We start from the raw sequence: 22,157 nt of genomic DNA, 5'->3' as shown, positions 1-22,157 counted from the left end.
TTCACATGTGAACTTCTTTAACAATATATTTTAGCTATTAAATATACAGAGAAACCTGGACACAAAAGGGAAATTAAAATCGTGATTGTTACTAGAAAATTAATAAAAATGCAGTAAAGTAAAATCTAGTTGTAATTTTTTCTCAGCTTTAACATATTTGAACAGATTCGGCAAATGTCTATATCTATTAAATTATTACATTTGCTTGTGCAGTAGTTCAAAACAATTTAACAGTTTGATGGTAAAAAAAAAAGCATAATACTTTGATTTTAACTACGAACACTATAAAAATTTCAAGTAATTAAGCGAATTTAAACATTTATACTGGGCTTGAAAACTATCCACTCCACTGCCTTTCGTGAAGATGAATTTATCCACTGGTTAAACGAATTACCGTAATCACTCTATTACACAGACCCTGATTTAACATTAACTTCTTCCAGATTGCAAACATCTATATTTTAGCCTGTGTATCCTTGTCAAAGATTGTTTTAACTTTTATATTCTGTCTTCCCTTTAAATCTGTAGTAATTATAGTTCCGAACTGTGCGAAATGTAAATGAATAGGCTGCATCTAAACTAAAGCGTCTATATGTGGATTGTTACGGTAGGAATCGCTGACGCCTACTGGAAGTGATTCTCTACAAACCTGCTTGCTTTTACACTCATTCATCAACTCAACTGGAAGTTAACTTGTGATCCAGGGGTCTCTCAGTGTTCAAATATGTCTGCGGTTATTAGGAAGATCATTCACACTGCATCAGCTCCTGCCGCGATCGGGCCCTACAGGTGAGCAGTCAGATGGTTATTTTCCTCAATAATAAACGCACACATGAAATGCTCTAGCTTATGGATAAGTGTGAGTTTCACCCATAGACTGTAAAAAAAAAAAAGTTTTACCTAAAGCACCGACAGTTATTCATTTAAGAGTATGTATAGATAGAGCAACAAAAGGCCTGACATAAGTTGCAGCGCAATATTTGTTCGGGGCGGGTCTTTAGACAGCCCACTCAGCAGCTTTGTGCTTTAGATTTTTGTGCAAATTTTCATGTAACGTTACAGTTTAGACGAGATGTCTTCTGTTCAAAGACAAATCCCATATACAGCTAAAGCCCCTGTTAGACAGGGCATATACAGGTAAGAATCTTGTCAACCAACTTTAATGTTAGAAACACATTTAGATTCCAAACTTTGTTTAAATTGGGATTGTATTATGAATGCATTATAATATGATTTTGGAAGTGTTCCATTGGCTACTACTGTTTTATCGTTTTTAACACAGGGGCTTTAACCCCCAATATAAAAAAGTTTTTCTGTAGCACTGAATTTTTGTAACTTTAATTCAGTATTTGCAAATAAAAAAATGGACAGGTTTTCAGATTTAAAAAAAAAAAAATATTTTGCATATAATAACTTAAATGTCATTACAATGGGGGTGTTTTCGTTTCGACCAACAGACAGTAAGAGGAGGTGTCAAGTTCATTTATTTGACTAGAGGTCAACCTGGTATGCTTAAGAGTTTGGCATTTCTGGCACATTTATATATATATATAAATGATCGGTATATATGTTATATACCAATCTGGAATTAAGAATATATTTCTTTTTTTAAAAGAAGTCTTGCCAAGGCTGCACTTATTTGATCCAAAATACAGTAAAAACAGTAATATTGTTTTCTATTTTCATTTATTTAAATTTTCTATTTTAATATATTGTAAATATATATTATAAACGCATGATCACAGAAATCATTCTAATATGCTGATTTGGTGCTATATTATTAATAATGGTTCTTTTAATTATCAATGTTGAAAACTTGATACATTTTTCCCCCCAGGATTCTTTGATGAATAAAAAGTTCAAAAGAAGTTCACTGTCACTTGTGTTCAGTTTAATGCATCCTTGCTGAGTAAAAGTATTTTTATTTTATTTATTTTTCTATCTTATTTACCACAAGATTTGGAATAGTTTCCACAAAAATATTATGCACCACAACTGTTTTTAACATTGGTAATAATAAGAAATCTTTCCTGAGAAACAAATCAGCATATTAAAATGATTTCGGAATGATCATGTGACGCTGAAGACTGGAGTAATGATGGTCAAAATTAAGCTTAGCCATCACAGGAATAATTTACATATTAAATATTAAAATTTTAAAATGTAATAATATTTGTTTTACTGTATTTTTGCGTTGGTGAGCAGAAGAGACTTCTTTTGAAGACATTAAAAAATCTTATTTATTCCTGACAATACATTTCACTTTATGATCAGCTGACACATCATTCAAAACAACATGAATCAAGAGATTTGATGTGTGTGGTGACCAACGATCTTCAGTTTCCTTGCAGTTGTGCAAACCACACTTATGTAAAAAGAACCAGCAATAACTCCATTATATAACTTTCTGAACTAGTCTTGTATTAGACACATATTAACTTGGACTGTGATCTCGAGCTGAACTTGCATGTGATCTTGGTGTTCTATAATGCTACAGTGTGATATCTTATCTATCTATATAATATCCAGTATCCAGTTTACAATTAATAATATCCAAACTATTAAAATAAGTAAACTAGATTGGTTCTTACTGCAGTGTACTGGTTATACCAGCAGAAGGCAGAGGAGACAACATTAATGAGAGTAAACATCCCTTTTACTTCCAAAGTCAGAGTTCACTGTTAATTCACATTTTAAATGATGTTGCTTCTATATTCAGCCAGGCTGTTTTGGTGGACCGCACAATGTACATCTCAGGACAGCTGGGAATGGACGTAGCATCAGGACAGTTGGTGGCAGGAGGAGTGCAGGCTCAGGCCAAACAGGTGAAAAAACGCAGAACCCGTAGATAGCTTTTACATTCACATGAACATAGTTTGGAATTAAATTAATAATTTACAATAAAACGTATTAGAACTTAAGTAAATAGAGTCCATTTTGATTTCATGCTGACTTTAATATACAAAGTAACATGTTTTATTACACAAAGTAGTCATTTTCACTAAGACACATGGTCTTAGTGCATGTTTCAGTGTTTTTTACTTATAACTTTATAGGCACTCATTAACATGGGGGAGATTCTGAAAGCTGCTGGATGTGGATACGAAAATGGTACGTCATCAAGCATCACATACATGTCAGTTCTTTCATGCAAGTTTTCAGCCATTTTAAAGTCTGCTTTTTTCTGTTTTTTTTGCAGTTGTCAAGGCCACAGTATTGTTGGCAGACATTAATGACTTCAATAACGTCAATGATGTTTACAAGCAGTGTGAGTATGAATGAGTCACAATGGCATAATTCACCACAGAGAGTCCCCAAACATACAGCCATAAGTTTCCCATTAGCTTTAGTGGTCTTGGTAATTATAGAAAACCTCTTGGGAATTATAGAAATGTATAATGTGGGTAATTCTAAAAGTGTAGCAAAAATGCAAAAAGCTTAAAAAGTCTTAAATCCCTTAATGTAAAAATAACAGGGTTTCTGCGGGTCTTAAAAAGTCTTACTTCGCCCATACAGAAATTTAAATCAGAGACAAAAGGCTAGTTTACCCAAAAATGTAAATTCTCCCATAATTTATTTAGCCTCAAGCCATCCCTTGTCTATATGACTTTCCTCTTTCAGCCAAACACAATCAGAGTTATATTAAAAAAATATCCTGGTTCTTCCAAGCTTTATAATGGGAGTGAATAGAGCCTCTTTTTTTTAAGCTCCAAAAAGCACATCCGTCCATCATAAAAGTAATCCAATTAACTCCAGGGGGTTAATAAAGGCCTTCTAAAGCGCTTCAATTAAATTAAAATGAAAAAGTAATGGTTATCTGTTGTAAGTTGTATTGTCAAACTTCTGAAGTGTTGCTAATACAACTCATTGTATTTCTCCCTAAACATTTACATTTAGAGAACATATTGACATTGTTTTCCCATTAATTTATTCTTGAAAGTTTCTTTACTTGGTAAAGAAAATTTTAAAAGACTTTAAAATAGTCTTAAATTTACCTTGATAAAACCTGAAAAACCCCTGAATAAGGTCTTAATCAGCATTAAAATGTCTTAAATCCACTATTTAACGATCTTAAAAATGATTAGGGACGATAATTAGGTTTCATTATCACTCTTTGTTTTTTGAAAAACGTAAAGCCGGTCTAATGCATAAAAGGGTAACTAAAACAGAATAATGATACTCCTGATTTATTGCTGTTTGCATCCCCATATAAAAATGTATTTGTAGTATTATTATTATATATTTTCAGTCCAATATTTATATAACATAATAGATTTTTTCTTAATTATTCTTTAAAAAACTTAATGCACTGAAATGTCCATTGTTCATTTGTACTGTATATCTCTTGAGAGTGTGATTTTGTTTATTCGCACGGAAGCCAATGGAAATGATGTGCAGGTCTTATAATTGTTTTGTGAAGGTCTTGAAAATGGTATTAAAAAGCATTATATTAGAAGTGTTGATACCTGATACCTGCAGATGCTCACTTTGTTGTGAAATTAAAACCAAGCATGACATTTGTCAACATACCTTCCCTAAAAAACCTTCACTTCCCATCCTGCACTCTGGCGGTATGCATTAAGCAAGTTATTGATTATTCAGATGTTACACAATGATGTGTCTGTGTAGCTCTGGGTATTTCCTCTTTAATACAATGCTGATGGGTAATCCTATCCTGCCTGCGTGTAAAGAGATACAGTGCAATTCTGTGAAACGAAAGCCTCCTCTCTACGAGGACAACCCATCATCACTGCCTCCTACCTCACAGAACTTTCCATGATGTGACATGCAAACCTACAGTGTGAACAAATACTCAGATTCATGTAACTTATGATGCAATTAATAATATATATAAACACAGGGATAAAGGCCTGTTCACACCTAGAATGATAACTATAGTGATTAGCATCAACACCAGCGGACGATATAGTTTTGTCGTCTGCCACTTAAAATGCGTGAGCTCTTTATAGCAGGATGGATTCTGATTGGCTGTGAATCTTTTTGTCATTCATCAGCTGGGGGAAAAAAATCACTGAAAGTGATTCTAATGATATCTTTTTTCTGTGCTATTGTTGTAGTTGTGGTGTGAACTGCTGTTCTTTTACATTTAGAACGATGTTTAGAACAATTTCTTATCGTTTGCTGATGTGAACGAACCGTACGATGCTGTTTTTCATGTCACAAGAACTGCAGTTGTCAACCATGTTAGATGAAGGTGCTTATAGATAGGATATAGCTTATAGACCCAAGGTGTCAAATTTATCCTTACTGGCGTTTTGTTCATCTTTGTCATCAGTAAAGAATCTAGAGTTTCCCATAGTCTGACTTCATTTTTCATTCCTTTGTTTCTTTCTCTTAGTTTTCAAGAGCAATTTCCCAGCTAGAGCTGCCTATCAAGTAGCCGCGCTTCCCAGAGTAAGTATTAAGTGCAGGTTAGTTTGTGGTGTTTGCTAAGGCAACCAGCTAACTACACACTACCACGCTGCTAACATACAAAATATGTTATTTCAAATAAATGTTTTTTTTTTTTTAACTTTCTATTCAGCAAAGAATCCTGAAAGAAAAATTCACGGTTTCCACAAAAATTGGAAACAACCGTTTTCAACATTGATAATAAGAAATGTTTCTTGAGCAGCAAATCAGCATATTAGAATGATTTCTGAATGATCATGTGACACTGAACACTGTAAATTCAGTTTTGCCATATAAATGAAATGAAATTATATTAAAATAGAAACCAACAGTTTTACTGTATTTTTGATCAAATAAATGCAGCCTTGTTAAGCATAAAAGGCTTGTATCAAATACATTGGGGGGAAAAAACAGACTGTTCTCCAAACTTTTGAACAGTAGTCTAAATATTATATGTTGGCATGTAACCTATGCAACACTGTTTGAGCTATGGATATGAATGATACCTCAAATCATATGACTTATAGAGGAAAGGTGCAATATTTCTTTTTTAAGTAACCAACTCACAAAAAGGGAGAAGATCCCATAAACTCTCACTGAAGGAGGGACCTGTGACATATGTAGAAACCAGAATATCATTAAGACTTAAGGTGAGCTCTATTACCTTAAGCCAGTAAGCAACCACATAGCAACACCCTGGCAACCACCCTTGCATCATTTCAGTGAATTTTGCATGGCGACCACTCAAATTTTCTTCTGAAAATGTACAAATCTAGTTGATTAGTGCAAGTTAAATATTGCAATAAAATATATTATTTGTATTCATACCTCATTTTAATTTACTATGTTTTACAGGGGGCGCTTGTTGAGATTGAGGCAGTCGCTGTGTTAGGACCCATCACAGACGCCTCCTGACTATATGACCCCAGCATGCATCACAAATTGTAAATACAGTTTCTAGGAGACTGCATCCAAGATTACAAAATACAAAGGAAATCATCAATAAAAACGTTCCTTTCTATGGGCGATATCTTCTGTTGCCGCCTTGCTAATATTATCATGATATTGAAATTTTACTATTACTTTGTGAATTTACTGTTGATCTTTCATCATTAAATTCACTTAATCTATAATAGCAAGTTAGCAACCATTCAAAACCCAGTTCAAGTTAAACTTTATTTTTAAACTCCTACAAATCTGTCATTATCATACCACAAGACCTACGTTTCCTCCATTTGCAAAGTTTGTTGCCGGAAATCATTTGCATGTAATAAATAAAACAAATAGAGGCCCATTTTTCAAATATGTTTTCCATTGTTACTGTAAATGTATATAACATGCATGGATTTTACTGATCACTGTAACAGTTCAGTTGATTAAAATATTGCATAATATAATTATATAAATATATCAAATTTACTTTCACAATTTTCATATTTTCTTTGGCTTTTTCGCATCTTTATCCAGGGGTAAAGCCACTAAGAAGAGGCACTAATATGTAATATTAATGACAAATTGAAATCTCTAACTAACACCAGCAATTATTATTTACTTTGTGTTCTTATTCTGTGTATATAAAGACAGGCACAGAGTCTTTGAAGACCAGTTGGTCTATTTCTTGGCAACGAACAACCAATAATAATAATAATAAATAAACTTATGTTCTATTGTATTTTTAAACTTCATGTAAGATCCTGATTTTATTGTGGTTGAATCTGGATTCTGTAGTAACTGTGTCAATTGTTGCACACTTAACTATCTTCACCAGAGGCTGAAAGAGATTAAGTGGTATGGGAAATCAATCAGATAAGACATTTATCCTCAAGAGATACTGTAATGTTTATGTCTGTATTGAATTATATTACCCTACTTACCAGGTGCTTCCTCTGGTGGGGAGGAATCTGCCTGGTCCTCAGTTGTGTTTTCTGTGGAAATATAGATTTATCTAATTAATTCATTGATTTAGGCTTAAAAACTCACATGATAAATAAAATAATATTAATATAAACTGAAATTGTTATACATTTAGCAGTCTTCTGAGACCATTTGGCGATTGTTTCTTGTCAGGACTTGTCCTGTGTTTATCTTCTCTGGTTTCTCATGTTGGACTTACTAAAACTAGTTTTAAATGTATTATTTCTTGTTCCATTCTGGTATGTATTCTGTTCTGTGGTTAGTCATTATGTATTTGTCAATGTCAACATTTTTCCACATTGCAGCCAAGATATTTGCATTGGTGGATACATTCTCATTCACATTTGAAAATCAGATAATGAAGCATGTTGTGGCCCACACTACCATTAGGATTTGGCCAATATAACTATGGTTAAAGATGAAAAGAATACATAAATTTTTTAATTAATTATTTATTGCACAGGTTTTCAAACCCCTGACACTTAAAAAATGGGTCGCCAGGATGATTTTGGAAAATGTATATATACACAATATATAACAAAGTTCAAGACTTGGGGAGGAGGGACCAGCAATAACTTTAATAACAACATAAACATAAACAACAAAATGAAAGTAAGTGGCAGCCGCCTCACGGCCAACTGTCGCAAAAACAAAACGAAAAGTCCTAGGCCTGGTCCTGCCTTTCATTGTCTTCGCTCCTTTTATCTTTCCGGAAAGAGATGCACCTACTGACCAGCCAGGGCCCAGAATCAGTCAATTTTCCACATGCTCGGCCCAGACCGGTGATCGTCCGGTCAGTCTCACGTCTTTCTGATGCCAAGCGGTTTTGTTGCCAGCGGCACATGCTGCACTTCAGCTGCACGTTCTCGCTCTCATCTCTCCAACCACTTACTCTTCTCATTCGCTCTGGTAAATAGTGCTTATATTGCACATAATTTTACTAATTCCAGCAGGTTTCGCACTCACACCAAAAGCGCGCAGACCACGATCTATATAAGTGACACGCACATAAAGCCGCCTCTCAAACTGTTTTTGAGTCGCAAGTACCAAAATGAGTGGCTTACTGCGCTTAAACGTTCAAATACACACAAAATTATGTCAAATACCCGTCTTGGTGGGTATTCAGTTAAACTTAGTCAATTTTGGAACATAAATATTTGAAAAATGTAACATAGTAACAAATGTAACACAATGTAACAATGTAGTATTTCTCACCTGAACCTACTGTAACTTACTAAAAAACTTAAAGCCGTGTTTATTTCATATCTCTCTTTATTCTATTGCATTTATTTGTGCTGTTTGCAATATGATTGCGTCCCGAAAAAAATATGTAAAGTAAATGTGTAAATGTTTATCAAAAATTTACATTTACACACAAACTGACCACCAGCCACAACTTTCAGACACCATCTTTAATTTTCACGCTCAACTGACAAAGAATAGAAAGCACAGGATTGTGGGATATCAAAGGCAGCAAAGGATAGATCTATGCTGCCTTCAAAAATCGATCAAATCAAGGTATCTCAGGAGACAGGAAGTGAAACTAACACTGCATTCAGACGTGCCTTGATGCCTTCCGACCTTGGAATGCGTCCTTCGAAGGCAGCATGTATCAGTTTTCAGACACAGCCTATATATTTGTAAGGCTTGACTTAATTGCATGTAAATGGTTGTATACTGTATATTCTACTGTATGGGTCGCATCGATTTAAAAAAGAAAAAAGGGTTGCTCATAAAAACGATTGAAACCCACTTTTTTGCATATTCACATAATCACAAAATTAAACCTGTCAGTCTAACTGAAACCTGGCTTTAGTTGCCAAAATCATAATTTTTTTTCCTCAAGGTTTAGTTCTCCTATCCTTTGTTAGACCAGCAGATGGAAGAATATTTGTATGATAGAAACCCTCAGTTCGGTAACCAGTACCACTGCCATCACCTTTGAAGTGTAAAGTATATGAATATGTAACATTTTTACAATTATACAAAGTTATTTCAGGAAGTCTTCATTACTGAAAGAGAATGTGCAAGGTGTTTTGCATCTAGATATACGTCCCTGGTAACTAGCTAAACCATTTGCATACACAAGCACAGAACACAAGGTATAATGTATCTTGATCTTGAGAAGAATTGGTTTAAGGACCAGTTTATGGAGGACACTTCACTCACTGAAAATGGCAGAAAAGTGACTTTAGTCTTTTCTAAAAATTTGAAACGTACCACTTGGTGCTGGTGCTGGTACTGGTTCTTCAGTATTTTCAGCTGTCACGGAGGGGTTGGATTCAGCAGGTTCAGACATGATGGCCTCAGCAGCAGCTGCTTCTGGTTCATTGTGAGCTACTGCAGCTGCAGAGCTCTGTATTTCCTCTGAGTGAACAGGAGCTGCACTGGATGTCTGTGGAGATTCCTCGGCCTGGGTTAGGTCTAGAATTGTCTCACTGTCTGCTGCAGGACCACCATTTTCATTACTTGTCCCTTAGAGATCAAGGCAAATGTTTTAACCAAGTTTAAAAGCATAATAAACAATGATTACTTGAAATAAAATAAACATTAACTGAAGAATAAACTGAAAGACATTAACTTGCCGAGTAGGTTTGGAAATCGAAAATCAATTCCAATTCTGGAATCGGATACTTAAGGTCAGGAATCAGATACTTGTTATTTCGATTCTGCTTTTCGAATCCTGTGAGCGCATTTTGATCTTGAGATCAAAAAAGATCAATTCGGTAATTGGTGCTCACACGCTGTTTTCTCGGATGGGAACATCCAGCGCGCATGCACAGAAAGCTGCCTCTCATAAAGGTCACAAACACTGAATTGAGTTCTCTTTTGAGTCTTCTTGCGCTTGAATGAAGCACTACACACAATTAAGTCAAAATAATCTCATAAACACAGTCGATTATGTTTTAGGCAAACATTTATCAGTTGAGAAAGAAACCGAATGTGTAACAGTATATTGGATCCATGCATTTGGGCTTAAAGTGACAGCCGCCTAATAAACCTGCTGCCATCTCTGCCATTGCTGACAATCAAAGAGCAAAAGCAAAAGAAAATCACTCACTGATTTTGACTGAGTAACTTTTGTAACTTTAATAAGGATTAACCTTAATTGTATTTATAAAACGAAAACTATGCAGTGTTGTTTTACATTTGATTTTAATTTCTGAACTTAGTTGTATTTATTTGTGCTATTGCTAATATGCTTATTTGTTCTTATTGTATTACTGACTGAACACTTGTCCTTATAATGTTTGAAAAATATATTAGTTAGTCTAGTTTATTAGTTAGTTATCTTTAGGCTGATGATTTTTTTCATGGTATTCAGCTGCAACAGAATGTTTTCCAAAAAGACAGAATAAATATGTTTGATATCTAAATGTTTGACTTCTTTTTTTTTACCATATTCGAATGGAAACTGGGAATCCATTAGAATTGGAATCCATTAAGCAGAATTGGAATTGAAATCAATAAAATTCAATCAATACCCAACCCTATTGCCAAGGTAACATTTGTAATTTTCTTTTAGTTTAAATTTGAAGTACTCAAATAACGAAAACTAAATAAAATGTACAACTTTATAAAACTATATAGACATTAAAAAAACGAATAATTTAAAAAAAAAAAAATACTAAATTAACAAAATTCCTAAAACTTTAAAATGAAAATAATAGCAAAATATAAATCATCTAATTCAAAATATTAACAAAAGCCATTATAGTATATCAATGATACTAAAATCACACTGATTTTTCATTAAAGAAAATCTAAAATAATATTAATAGTGGTTTAAAAATATATAAGTGGTTTAAAAAAATAGAAGTGTTTTTTTCACTATTATTTCACTCATATTATCAGTCACGTACAGTATGTTTAGGCATATTAAATGGGGTACAACAAGGCCTAGACGGAATCTGTGACCACAAAATTCCATTGAAAACTCATTGTACGAGTTAAACTCTGTGACTCACAAATGTCCACAGATTCAAACACCATGTGTGTTCATTCACATTCCTTATCTAATTGCATTTTAGTGTCACCGAACAGAATTACAAAAAAAATTGTTTTCAGACAAACCCCCCAGCACACATCTCAATTTCAATATTTAAAAAAATTGCACACCTCCTCAATTAAAATCTATTTTGAAAATGCTTTCATCTTCCAAACTGAGTTCAGTAAACTCAGCTCTGTTCAACACATTTTACTATATTTAAATAATTTCCACAGAATTCACATTTCATTAACAGAAATATGAAAAACATCTGTTATGTCATTTCTCTCTTCTCATCTTTTGTGTATCAAGTGTCGATAAGGTACAAGACAACTCTTTATAAGCCTACTTTAAATTCAACAGTAACCCTCCAAACTAAAGCTCAGTATAGTCTATTATTGAAGCAGCACTGTTAATAATTAAATAAAAATGAAAGAAACACATTGACATCCTGGTTAAATAATGAAAACTAATGTAACAACAGGTGCTGAAGAAAATGGATGTATTAAACAGGCAAACTAGCAAAGGTTTATGACATCAGCCATCTGTGATCTAAAGTACACAACATTTACATGAAACCTTCTTCTCAGATCCAGGATGAAACCACTTTGTTTAAATGTCACCATTAGCAGGGTGACATGCATCACCACACCTGAAGGAGCACCTGAGGTGTGGAGGACCTCCTCTGATCACCAGAATGTTTTTGTTTCAAGAATTCAAATTCCAAGAAATCACCATAGAAACACTGTGATGGGTCAAGAAAAAAACACAGCAACAAAACAAAATACGCACTTCCCTAATTTGTTTGACAAATTTAATTCAATACAACTAAATTCAAAATTCTATTCAAATGCAGTTGTTATTTGTATCGCACTTTTTAAACACGTATCAGTTGATGAATGCTCATGAGAATGCAATCATCAAAATTGTGTTAAAAGGCATGTAAACATATAAAGGAAAGAGTTTAATGAGTACCGTAACCATTTATTTTAAGCATTTCACCAGTTATAATCACATTTTTGGCACTGAAGTGTGAAATTTTGTTCCTCTAGCAGCTCAATGCAAGACCAAAGTTATTTTTGTGATTAGGTAAAAACACTATAAATAAAACATCTGTCAGATGCTAAATTTAAAATGTAAATGTAATACGGGATCATAAAAATGGAACGCAAGATAGTTATAAAATAACTGTACTGTACATCACAGTGTTCCTAATGTTGATCATTTAAAGCCAGTTATCAAATTGTTATATGAAATTTTCGCCTTAGCCATAAAAACATAATTTTTCTTGTAACTTTCAGTTAAAGTCAAATGGTTTAGGATCTGGGCATGGCGTTTAACCTTAGGTTCCTCCATGGGGACTTTCAATGTAATGAATAGCCTACTGTAAGTTTCTCTTTGAGAGACGCTGGAGTCAAGTAGATCTAAACTGCATTTCGGGCTGATGACAGCATTCTGGATGGGGGTCTTGGGTGCCTTACACAAAGGTTGAGGGTTCAATTTCAAGTTAGGTTGACCCTGGGTCCGAAAAGTAACTAATGGCAAATTTACACTGCAAAGGTGGTGTAGAAGCACTTCTGAAGTGGCATTTCAATTGAAGATTGCAATCCTCCTCTCACTTAATGATCTACAATGTATTTTAGCATGATCAAAATATAGACTAAATACCAGAAATTCTTCCTTATCGCCATGAAACACCCTTGCATATAAACAATATTTGACAAAATATAGCTCAAATGTGATTTTTTGGGCTGTATAGTCTAACCTGATGTGCTCCCATCATGTTTGGTGTTGGGTCGTGTTGTGTCTTGAGCTGTGGTCTGAGTGCTGGAAGCGCATCCCATCGTGTCTTCTTCTGGCAGGACAGAAAAGAGTCAAGTAGTCAAGCACTTTGGTGAGTGTTGTGGTGCCCAGCGGCGCGCGTCGACTTCAATTGCAGGAAGACTGCGCTAATTTAAAGCGCACTCCATAGAGACAGCAGTCATTCCCTAACCAGGTAACACATTAGGTGAGTGTGTGGGAACGACAGTCATATGCAAACCAGCCCTTAATCTCGGTAACAGGTCACGGGGTTCAATAGCCTACTAAAACAGCAGTGAACTCCTGTCTTCTCTGATTACAAAGTATTTTTGTTAAGAAATTATATGTCACACTTTATGTTTTAACCTGAGTTCTAACAACCAAAATAACGATTTAACACCAAATTCATGCGTTTAATCATGAGAAAGAAAATGTTCTCTAACTTAAAATATGACATCACATAGTCCCTTTGTAATGATTTTAGCGACATCCACAGGTGAATTCTGGAATAGCACTGGCCAACCCAAACTGAATGTCATAAAAAATGTAAAACACAACATCTTGACGCTCTGCAATGAACACTCCTACCGTCCATATCTAAATCTACCACTATGGTGGATAATGTCAGTGCACAGAGAATGCTATATGTCCTTGTAAAACTCACCGCTAGTATTTTTGGTTGTAGGTCCTTGGCAATGGTTCTTTTAATATTAGAAACGTTATTGGTTTTAAATTATACAGGCTACTTAAAGTTCAAGGTCTGTTAACACACATTAAGTAAACTTTTTTTTTAAGTCAGAATTCATTTTCCCAGGGCCCTATCAACTTTATGAACTCCCAACCCTAACCGTAGGTGGTAAAAGAGACACACAATGAATTCAAGTTAATCACATTTAAGAGGTAAATATAGGCTACTAATGTGCAGTTCATGCACATAAATACAAAACCATAAATACACCACCATGATGATGTGACATCAGGTAAAACGTAAAAACGTAATGCAAAAACGAACAAGAAACAATGATTTAAAATACCATTGTCACACAATTGTTGCAATTTAAACAGTAGCCTAAATAAAACAGCAGGATCGAATCACTTGCAATTCTTTTATTAAAACAATTTCAAAATTACTCTTCTTCAGAAATATATGAAATGAAACCAAAAAACCACTTATAAGACGAGAACTAACAAAGGCTGAAACAAAGGGCTATATATACACAGGGAACACTAAGGACCGAAGGAGATAATTAACAAGACACAGGTGTAACACATGAGGGCAAATCAAACACTAGGCAAGGCAAGGCAAGGCAAGTTTATTTATATAGCCCATTTCATACACAATGGTAATGCAAAGTGCTTTACATAGAAGAAATTAAAATAATCAAAAGAAATCAGAATAATTATAACAGTTTAGAATAAAAGATAAAATACAGAATAATTAAAAAAGTTTAGAATAAAAATAAAATAATAAAATAAAATAGTACGAGCAGTCGGACGAACAGTGGTACAGTGCTCATTCAGTAAATGCACAGCTAAACAGATGTGTTTTGAGTCTGGATTTGAATGTGACTACTGTAGAAGCACATCTGATCTCTTCTGGAAGCTGGTTCAAGCTGCGGCTGGCATAGTAGCTAAAAGCGGACTCGCCATGCTTAGAGTGAACCCTTGGAATTTCTAGCTGATGTGATCCGAATGATCTGAGTGCCTGTTTAACTGAAGAAAGTTTTGGCACATCCAATTGTTTACTTCATCAATGCATTGGAACAGGGAGTTAATGGGGCTGTAATCATTAGGCGATAGGGCTAAGTAGAGCTCTGTGTCGTCTGCATAGCTGTGGTAAGCGATTTGGTTATTTCTCATTATTTGGCTCATTGGGAGCATGTACAGGTTGAATAGGAATGGCGCAAGAATTGAGCCTTGAGGCACTCCGCATGTCATGGATGTCCACTCAGACTTATGATCTCCAATACTCACATAATAACCTCTCCCTACCAAGTATGACCTGAACCATTTTAGGACTATCCCAGAAAGCCCGACCCAGTTTTCCAGCCTGTCAAGAAATATGTTGTGATCGATAGTGTCAAATGCAGCACATGAGGTCGAGTAGTACCAGCACTGATAATTTGCTTGTATCAGTATTTAAGCGAATATAATTTATTATCTTTATAAGCGCTGTCTCTGTGCTGTGATGTGGTCGGAAACCAGATTGAAAATTGTCAAAGTATCCATTCGAGCTTAAGAATTTGTTCAGCTGATTGAAGACAACGTTTTCAATGATCTTGCCTATGAAAGGAAGATTTGAGATCGGTCTATAGTTGTTTAATATGGTCTTATCCAGATTGCTCTTTTTCAGGAGGGGCTTGACAACTGCAGTTTTCAGGGAGCTCGGAAAACTCCCAGAGAGAAGTGAGGCATTTACCACTTCTAGGAGATCTGCTTCGAAACAGTTAAACACACTTTTGAAGAAAGATGTGGGAAGTGCGTGAAGAGCACAGGTTGATGTTTTAAGGTGCTGTACAGTATCTTGCAAAATTTTGCCATTTATTTCTTCAAAATCAGACATAGTGACTACTTTCTCAGGCTGTGGTCTGATCTGTCTGACCCCAGCGCAACTCAAGGATGATCTGATCACCTTTCTGATATTATTGATTTTCTCAGAGAAGAAGGAGGCAAACTTGCACTTGCTCTCTGAGAGCATTTCACTGGGAATCTGGCTTGGGGGGTTTGTCAGTCTCTCTACAGTAGCAAAAAGAGTGCGTGTGTTGTTCATATTGCTGTTTGTAATATTCGAGAAGAAAGTCTGTCTAGCTTTGCCTAGTTCCTTATTGAAAGCATGGATGCTGTCTTTGGCAACAGATGAACAAGAACACAGTGCAGACCCAACTGTTGGTATGTTTTCACAACAGCGATGTACTAAAACCATAACAAGTTTTTCCTTTGCATTTTTTTTGCATACAGACAGCAATGTTGTCAAAATGATCCCATTCACACTGATCTGTGAAAATGACTAAAAACACTGTAATATACATGCCAGGCCAGTAGTTGACGATGTCACTTTGTGAAGAAAAACTATGCGGCTGTAACTGAACTTGTAATGCGCATGCTTTTCATTGCTGGTCATTGCTTTTTTGTAGTTTACATAGAAACGATTACGGGATCGTTTTCAAAACTTGCACTTTTTCAAAATGTGTTTAAGAACACATATAAAGTGTTCTGTTTTACAGTGACGCTTAAATAGCCCCTCAAAGTCCAAAAACACAGACTGTGACAACCATCAAATGTAAAGTCTCGCAGGTAATTTTCAATTTAAGTTTATTATGTTTATTCACTATAGATTAAAAGATTAGCCTACTTCCAAAATCTGTTCATTTAATAGTATTTTACTGTAAAAATAATTAAAACGTCCTGTTAGATGCAATACAGTTTGCAACAGTAAGAGAACTTGCAAACACGATAATGATACACTTGTGCAACCTGCAAGTAAGTACACTATCTTTTTGTTTTATCATATTGAAGCACCACTGGTGAAAAGTGGTACGGGAAACACTGCTTACATTTAAATTTTATACTGGGATAATTCTGGGGTGGCAATCTTGGTAGATCTGCCCCTGTTCAGTGCCCCTGTGGAAGTCCTTGGGGATAGCTTATCTTGTGAGACTCACAGCATGTGGGCAGGGAGGACACCTTGAGTATATGTTCCCCATATATATTGCTTTTTGCTTAATACTTCTCTATGACTAATTTAGGGTTAAAGTCGTATGTAATGCATGCTACCTGAATAGCAGGAATGTGATTTTCTCTTGTTATTTCTCTAGGTGAAAGGTGTATATCATGTTTACCCTTGTCTCTTCCTAAGGAGTGGATGTTTTATCATTCTGTTTTGGTTGACTGCTCTGATAATGATGGGCTTCGGCTCTCTTGTGCCTTGAGGAGAAATGTTATTCGTTAGTGCTTTGTGTGTCTGCGTTTGACCTTCTACGCAGGTTTTGAACCTCGGGATGCACAACAGGCAGACCCGAAGACGCCTCTCGTCCATCTGCGAGGTCACTTCGGATGTAAATCCAGGGCTCGGATGACAATTACTTTGATTAATGTCGATAGGCCCCATATCTACCTATGTTATGACTTAATAAGAAGTAACAATGATGTAATGCCTGCCCTTGCAAAATGGTATAATTGATGTAAGATTTTGTGTAAGGTAGAGTTGGCTCTGGACCCCCTCGTGAGACTTTGCCGCTGGATCTACAAATAATACTGCAAACTATTCTTCAGTAAATTTTTGACTATTTGATTGAACCTCACGACTCCTGGTCTTCTTTCATCATATCTGGTCCTGGGTCTTAAGCTGTTAACCCCCTAACAGCATATTGTTTGGTAAGCAGGTTCTCCAACTCCACTTGGATTCATGGATAAAGAACCATCTGACGAAAAAAATGAAATAAAATCAATAATCGGAAACTGGTTGCAGAGTTAGGTAGGAATACCTGAAAAATCCCTGAAAGACAAACTTTATGTTGACTTGTTTTAAAGCCAACGTGAAGTATTGTCTAAAACATTTAAATTGTTTGGAGTAAGGTCAGAATATGGTTGTTAGGGGGATACTATTGTTGCTATGCTAGGATATTCTGTGACCTTCCATGACGTTGCATATTAACTGGCTGAAAATAAGTTGATGTTTTTAAGATTTTATTTTAGTTAATGTTTGTTTTATTTCAAGTAATGTATTTTTAATGGTTTTAGTTAACTATAATAAATGGTCCACAGACAGACATTCACACCTCTGTTAATAACAGAAACTCAAAATTTATTTGCAAACTGAATAAGTCTTTGATATTTTGCCATTTTTTTTCTAGCGTGTTTGTGGCTCTTAAACTTGAACTCTTGAACATTTAGAATCTGTTGATTTGTTTTTTATTTATTTTTAAACAGTATAGATGATTACTTTGTGATAATGCAAGTGTTTTGCACATTCACATTAATGTGTATGGCAAACCATAAACTATGTAAGGGTTAGGGTCCACATGCCAGCCACCCTTGCATCCTATAAATAATTTTCTGATCATTTATAATTGTTGGTTAGAGTTAGGGTTACAACTGAAAACGTAGCATGAGAAGCGCTTAACTAGGTGTTCTGTTTGGTGGAGACACAAAAACATTTCAATAACCTGACAAATTTTCTTAACATTGATTAAATGACGTAGATAATAGGCTATGCTTTAATCATTCTCTATAAAAATGTTTAAGGAACACCCTAATATAAAATAGGATAAAGTTACAATTAATTTAGTGGAGTAGATGTTTGCCATCATTTGGATTTATTATAGTGTGTTTTGGCAGTGTTCTGGGGATAAATTACCCCTAAAATAAGCAAAGGCTCAACACGCTTTTCTAAACGTGCATGTATTGGTACGACAACAAATTTTTCACTGCAAAAAAAACATTTTATATACCATTTTAATACAATATGGAATTCCATCCTTACAGGCCTATATGTCCTCGATTATGAATTAACTATAATGATGAATTAAAGTTATTTTTTTCTCTTCACATACAAACACACATAACACTTATTCAAACATTCCAATTATGAAATCAATGAACGAATCTTCTGACATGCAATAAGGCAGCACAAAAAATTAATTAAAGAGAAGGAAATTCCAAATGTGAACATTTGCAACAAGGCCTTAGGCCTCCATCTTTTTAAGCAGAAGACCATAAGGGCGGATTGAAGTCTCCACTATTTTTTTCTCTTCAACTGATGTGCCTTCGGGGATAGGCACCAACCAAATGTACTGGGTCTTTTTTTCTCTGATCTGGGGGTTGATTCTGTTCTGCATGATGACTTTGTAAGTATTTCCATTCTTTTGCGAAATGAAGTTCTTGGTTTTCGCGAACATGTCTGCTATGTTGATGTCTGGAGATGAATAAACCCCTCTTCCGTAAGCCTGACGGTCTCCTGACATATACTGAGACTGTATGATGCCCGCAGCCCCTTGCAAGTCAGTTCCGTGGTATGAGACTGGCCACTCACCGGGCGTGGAACAGCTCCTCCATCCTTCTGTTCCCAGCCAAGCGTTCCCGTCCGGGTATTTGTCCCGCACCTTCAGCGCGAAGCGCATCCACCCGTAGGGGCGTTTGTACGGCTCGTTCCCGCGCATGCAGGAATCAAAGTTCGGCTTGGACATGTTCGTAAAGTCAAAGTCAAACTTCGGATCGAAAAAGTCATCTGAAATAACAAATAACTCCTTCCGGACAGAAGAGCTCGCGCTTTCGCTTCTCGGGGTTTCTTGTGATTGTTTCTTATCACCAACAAACAACCGCGACAGAGAAGAAGTCAGACAAGTCACTGGTTCATTTTTAAGAAGGGCAAGAGTTGTCAGTTTGGCAATTTGCAGTTTAATGGCTCCATCTAAATCGTTGCAATCTGACTGCAATTTCACAGTGACTCCCAGAATGGCAGAGAGCGCCTCAGTCAAGATATATTTGTCCACCTCCATCGTGTTAATCGAACTTATTAAGATCTCTGATCTGTTATGAGACAACGTGCATGCAACACAGGAGATTTCAGTTTTATTACTGGGAGTGAGGACCCAGATTTTTACACATTTGTATGTCCTGCTTATTTAGCACACCTGATTAGGATCATCAGCTCATCGGCAGAGAGCTATGAACTGAACAAGTGTGACAGGAGAGACAAACACAACGTCCACGTACAGGACCGTGACTGGAAACCATATTCTTTTAAATTGCAAAGGATCAACCATCAAGTTTAGGGATTGGGAAAGTTCAAATTAAGGGAATATCCTAACATCTAAGAAAAGAAGACTATGAAATTAGGTGAAATCGTATTTGCAACAGCAGGCAATTAAAGAACAACTTGCTAAAAGCTAAACCATCATTCTCTGGATAGCCTATACCTGGTCAGGCTGATCTGTTACTTTAGAGGGGATTTGGGCACTTTTTAGCAGGTTAGGGCTGGAAATATAAACAATTGCTCCAAATTGCCTTGATTATTCATGGTTTACATCAAACAATCATGTAAAGATGCGAAACTTTATGGAGTCATTAAATGGTCCTTTTACACACTGTAACACCACTCACAGTTGTGAGATAAAAGTTCAGGCTCTGGACACAACATTTATTCAGGAAAAGGAAGACGAGGAGGATCTCACAACAATTAAAAGTTCACATATCAACACCTTTAGGAGAACGACCTTAAATGCTCAAGAGTCAATGTCCATAATGAGAAGCAGGTGCGGAACAATCAGTAAACAGGCTAACAGGTAGAACGCACAGGAAGCATGGGAATGCAAAGCAAAAGTCCATGAATATTTTCAACATAGACACATAGGAACAAAAAAAAAACACAGAATACCTGTGATACGCACAGTCCTCTTGGTCAAATTACAGCTTCTAAAAAAACAACACTAGAGAAATATAAACTGACAGTGAGGTTTATAGCCTTTCTGTTTTCTATTCAAACAATATGCCTGTATAGTTTGTGTCAGGGACGGAGCAAAGGCATGGCTTCTGGGGCTCCAGCCCCAAATTTACAGCCCTGGTTTGTTTGCATGTCCACCACAAAAATGTTCCAGTGTCCAGTGTTATCATATTGATTGAGGAATCTAGGAGGATGATGGATAACAAATAAAATAATATATTATTCTCCCTTCATATGCACTATTCAAATGTTTCAAAATTCAAAATGTTTTGACACAACAATGTGTTGTGTAACAGGCAGGCAGCATGCTGTTTAAGGATCTCTTTTGTTTGACCACAGCACCAAGTATTGCAAATGTTTCATAAATGAAACATTTGCCATAAATATAAGGACATGAGAATTTTATCATAATGACATTATGTTTGGGTCAATCAATCAATAATTTTATTGCTAAAGCATGTTTAAAGACAACACAAGTTGACCAAAGTGCTTTACAGACCCAACCTTACAAAACATATAGACAAACACACCATTAAACATAACAAAGCACTAAATAAACCACATGTTAAGAACAGTTAAAAGTAGCAGGAATAGAGAAGAGAAGGGTCTTCAACCTAGATTTAAAACACTCAATGGAATCACAGGATTTAAAGTGTAAAGGGAGACTATTCCAAAGACGCGGTGCTGCTACCTTAGTTTTTAACCGAGATTTTGGAACGTTTAAAAGAAAGCTTTGAGAGGATCTTAGTGGTCTAGCAGCAAAATTATGTAACAAACTAAAGATACAGGGGCAAGCCCATGTACACCTTTAAAAACCATTAAAAGGACCTTGAATTGCACCCTATGCAACAGGGAGCCAGTGCAGAGAAGCAGCACCGTCCGGAGAGATACTGGAACATTTCCTGGTGCCAGTCAACAGTCTGGCCACAGCATTCTGCACCAGTTGCAGCCGTGAAATCAACTTCTTAGACAACCCCCAAATAAAGAGAATCACAGTAATCCAATCTGGACGAAATGAATGCATGGATCACAGTTTCCATATCACATACTCATATCATATATTTTTAAGGTTTTTGTTTGCTAAAATGGTCTTGTTTGTCAAAATACTGTTGTCAAACTCTGACAAACCAGTTAGACATTTAATAGTGCCACATTATAAGCAATCATTTCCTGTATAAAATGTAAGCAAAGCAACCTCATTTTAATTTTTTACCAAAATTTATTTACAGTGGATGAATGTTTGTATATATTCATTGATTTACTATTATTAATTTAGTATTTTGTCTTTTAGCTATTAGAAAAAATCTTCTGACACAACATGCCACCATCAGGTGATAGAAGCAACTATACAAAGATGGCTTCAGCTTGCTCCTGATAGAGATGGAGGAAGGAGAGAGCACTTGAGGAGAAAAGAGGGGCTGCAGAGCTGTAGCCTACTTCACTTCCTGGGGACAGTCCTAAATAGGATCACTTTCTCCCTCACACATACAAACAGTCTGATGTGTAAATTGTTTTAATTTGCTCTAGATGTATGTTGAGGGTAAAATTATATTATAATATGTTAAAATTTCTATGCTAGATTCATATCATTTAGTTAGAATT

General features: G+C 35.6%; 3 protein-coding genes across 4 annotated transcripts; 1 reads left to right on the top strand and 2 right to left on the bottom strand.

Annotated features, from left to right (window-relative positions):
• Positions 1 to 601: 601 nt before the first annotated feature.
• On the top strand, positions 602 to 7,436 carry rida (reactive intermediate imine deaminase A). 2 transcript variants are annotated; one of them, XM_077196256.1, is made up of 6 exons: positions 602 to 789; positions 2,720 to 2,825; positions 3,057 to 3,111; positions 3,200 to 3,268; positions 5,360 to 5,415; positions 6,268 to 7,436. In XM_077196256.1, exons 1-6 carry the CDS (start codon positions 725 to 727, stop codon positions 6,325 to 6,327), a joined length of 411 nt encoding a protein of 136 aa, XP_077052371.1. In that variant the 5' UTR covers positions 602 to 724; the 3' UTR covers positions 6,328 to 7,436. The 2 variants fall into 2 exon arrangements, with proteins under 2 accessions (XP_077052371.1, XP_077052372.1); XM_077196257.1 differs by lacking the exon at positions 602 to 789 and adding an exon at positions 1,014 to 1,137.
• On the bottom strand, positions 6,579 to 13,304 carry LOC143702408 (uncharacterized). The gene is made up of 4 exons (XM_077196258.1): positions 13,080 to 13,304; positions 9,547 to 9,801; positions 7,287 to 7,337; positions 6,579 to 7,183 (listed from the first exon to the last, which is right to left on the bottom strand). The coding sequence occupies exons 1-4, from the start codon at positions 13,156 to 13,158 to the stop codon at positions 7,164 to 7,166; spliced, it is 405 nt and encodes a 134-aa protein (XP_077052373.1). The 5' UTR covers positions 13,159 to 13,304; the 3' UTR covers positions 6,579 to 7,163.
• A 5,494-nt stretch (positions 13,305 to 18,798) lies between these two features.
• Positions 18,799 to 19,654, bottom strand: LOC143702668 (uncharacterized). Its single transcript, XM_077196708.1, has one exon. The coding sequence runs from the start codon at positions 19,609 to 19,611 to the stop codon at positions 18,799 to 18,801; it is 813 nt and encodes a 270-aa protein (XP_077052823.1). The 5' UTR covers positions 19,612 to 19,654.
• Between the last annotated feature and the right edge of the window lie 2,503 nt (positions 19,655 to 22,157).

This window comes from Siphateles boraxobius, unplaced genomic scaffold (genome assembly GCF_051911475.1).
Source record: "Siphateles boraxobius isolate OS27281-9 unplaced genomic scaffold, OSU_SipBor_1 35, whole genome shotgun sequence".
In the NCBI taxonomy this organism is placed as follows: domain Eukaryota; kingdom Metazoa; phylum Chordata; class Actinopteri; order Cypriniformes; family Leuciscidae; genus Siphateles; species Siphateles boraxobius.
The sequence above is the reverse complement of the archived record's forward strand: the minus strand, read 5'-3'. Positions and strand labels throughout refer to the sequence as shown.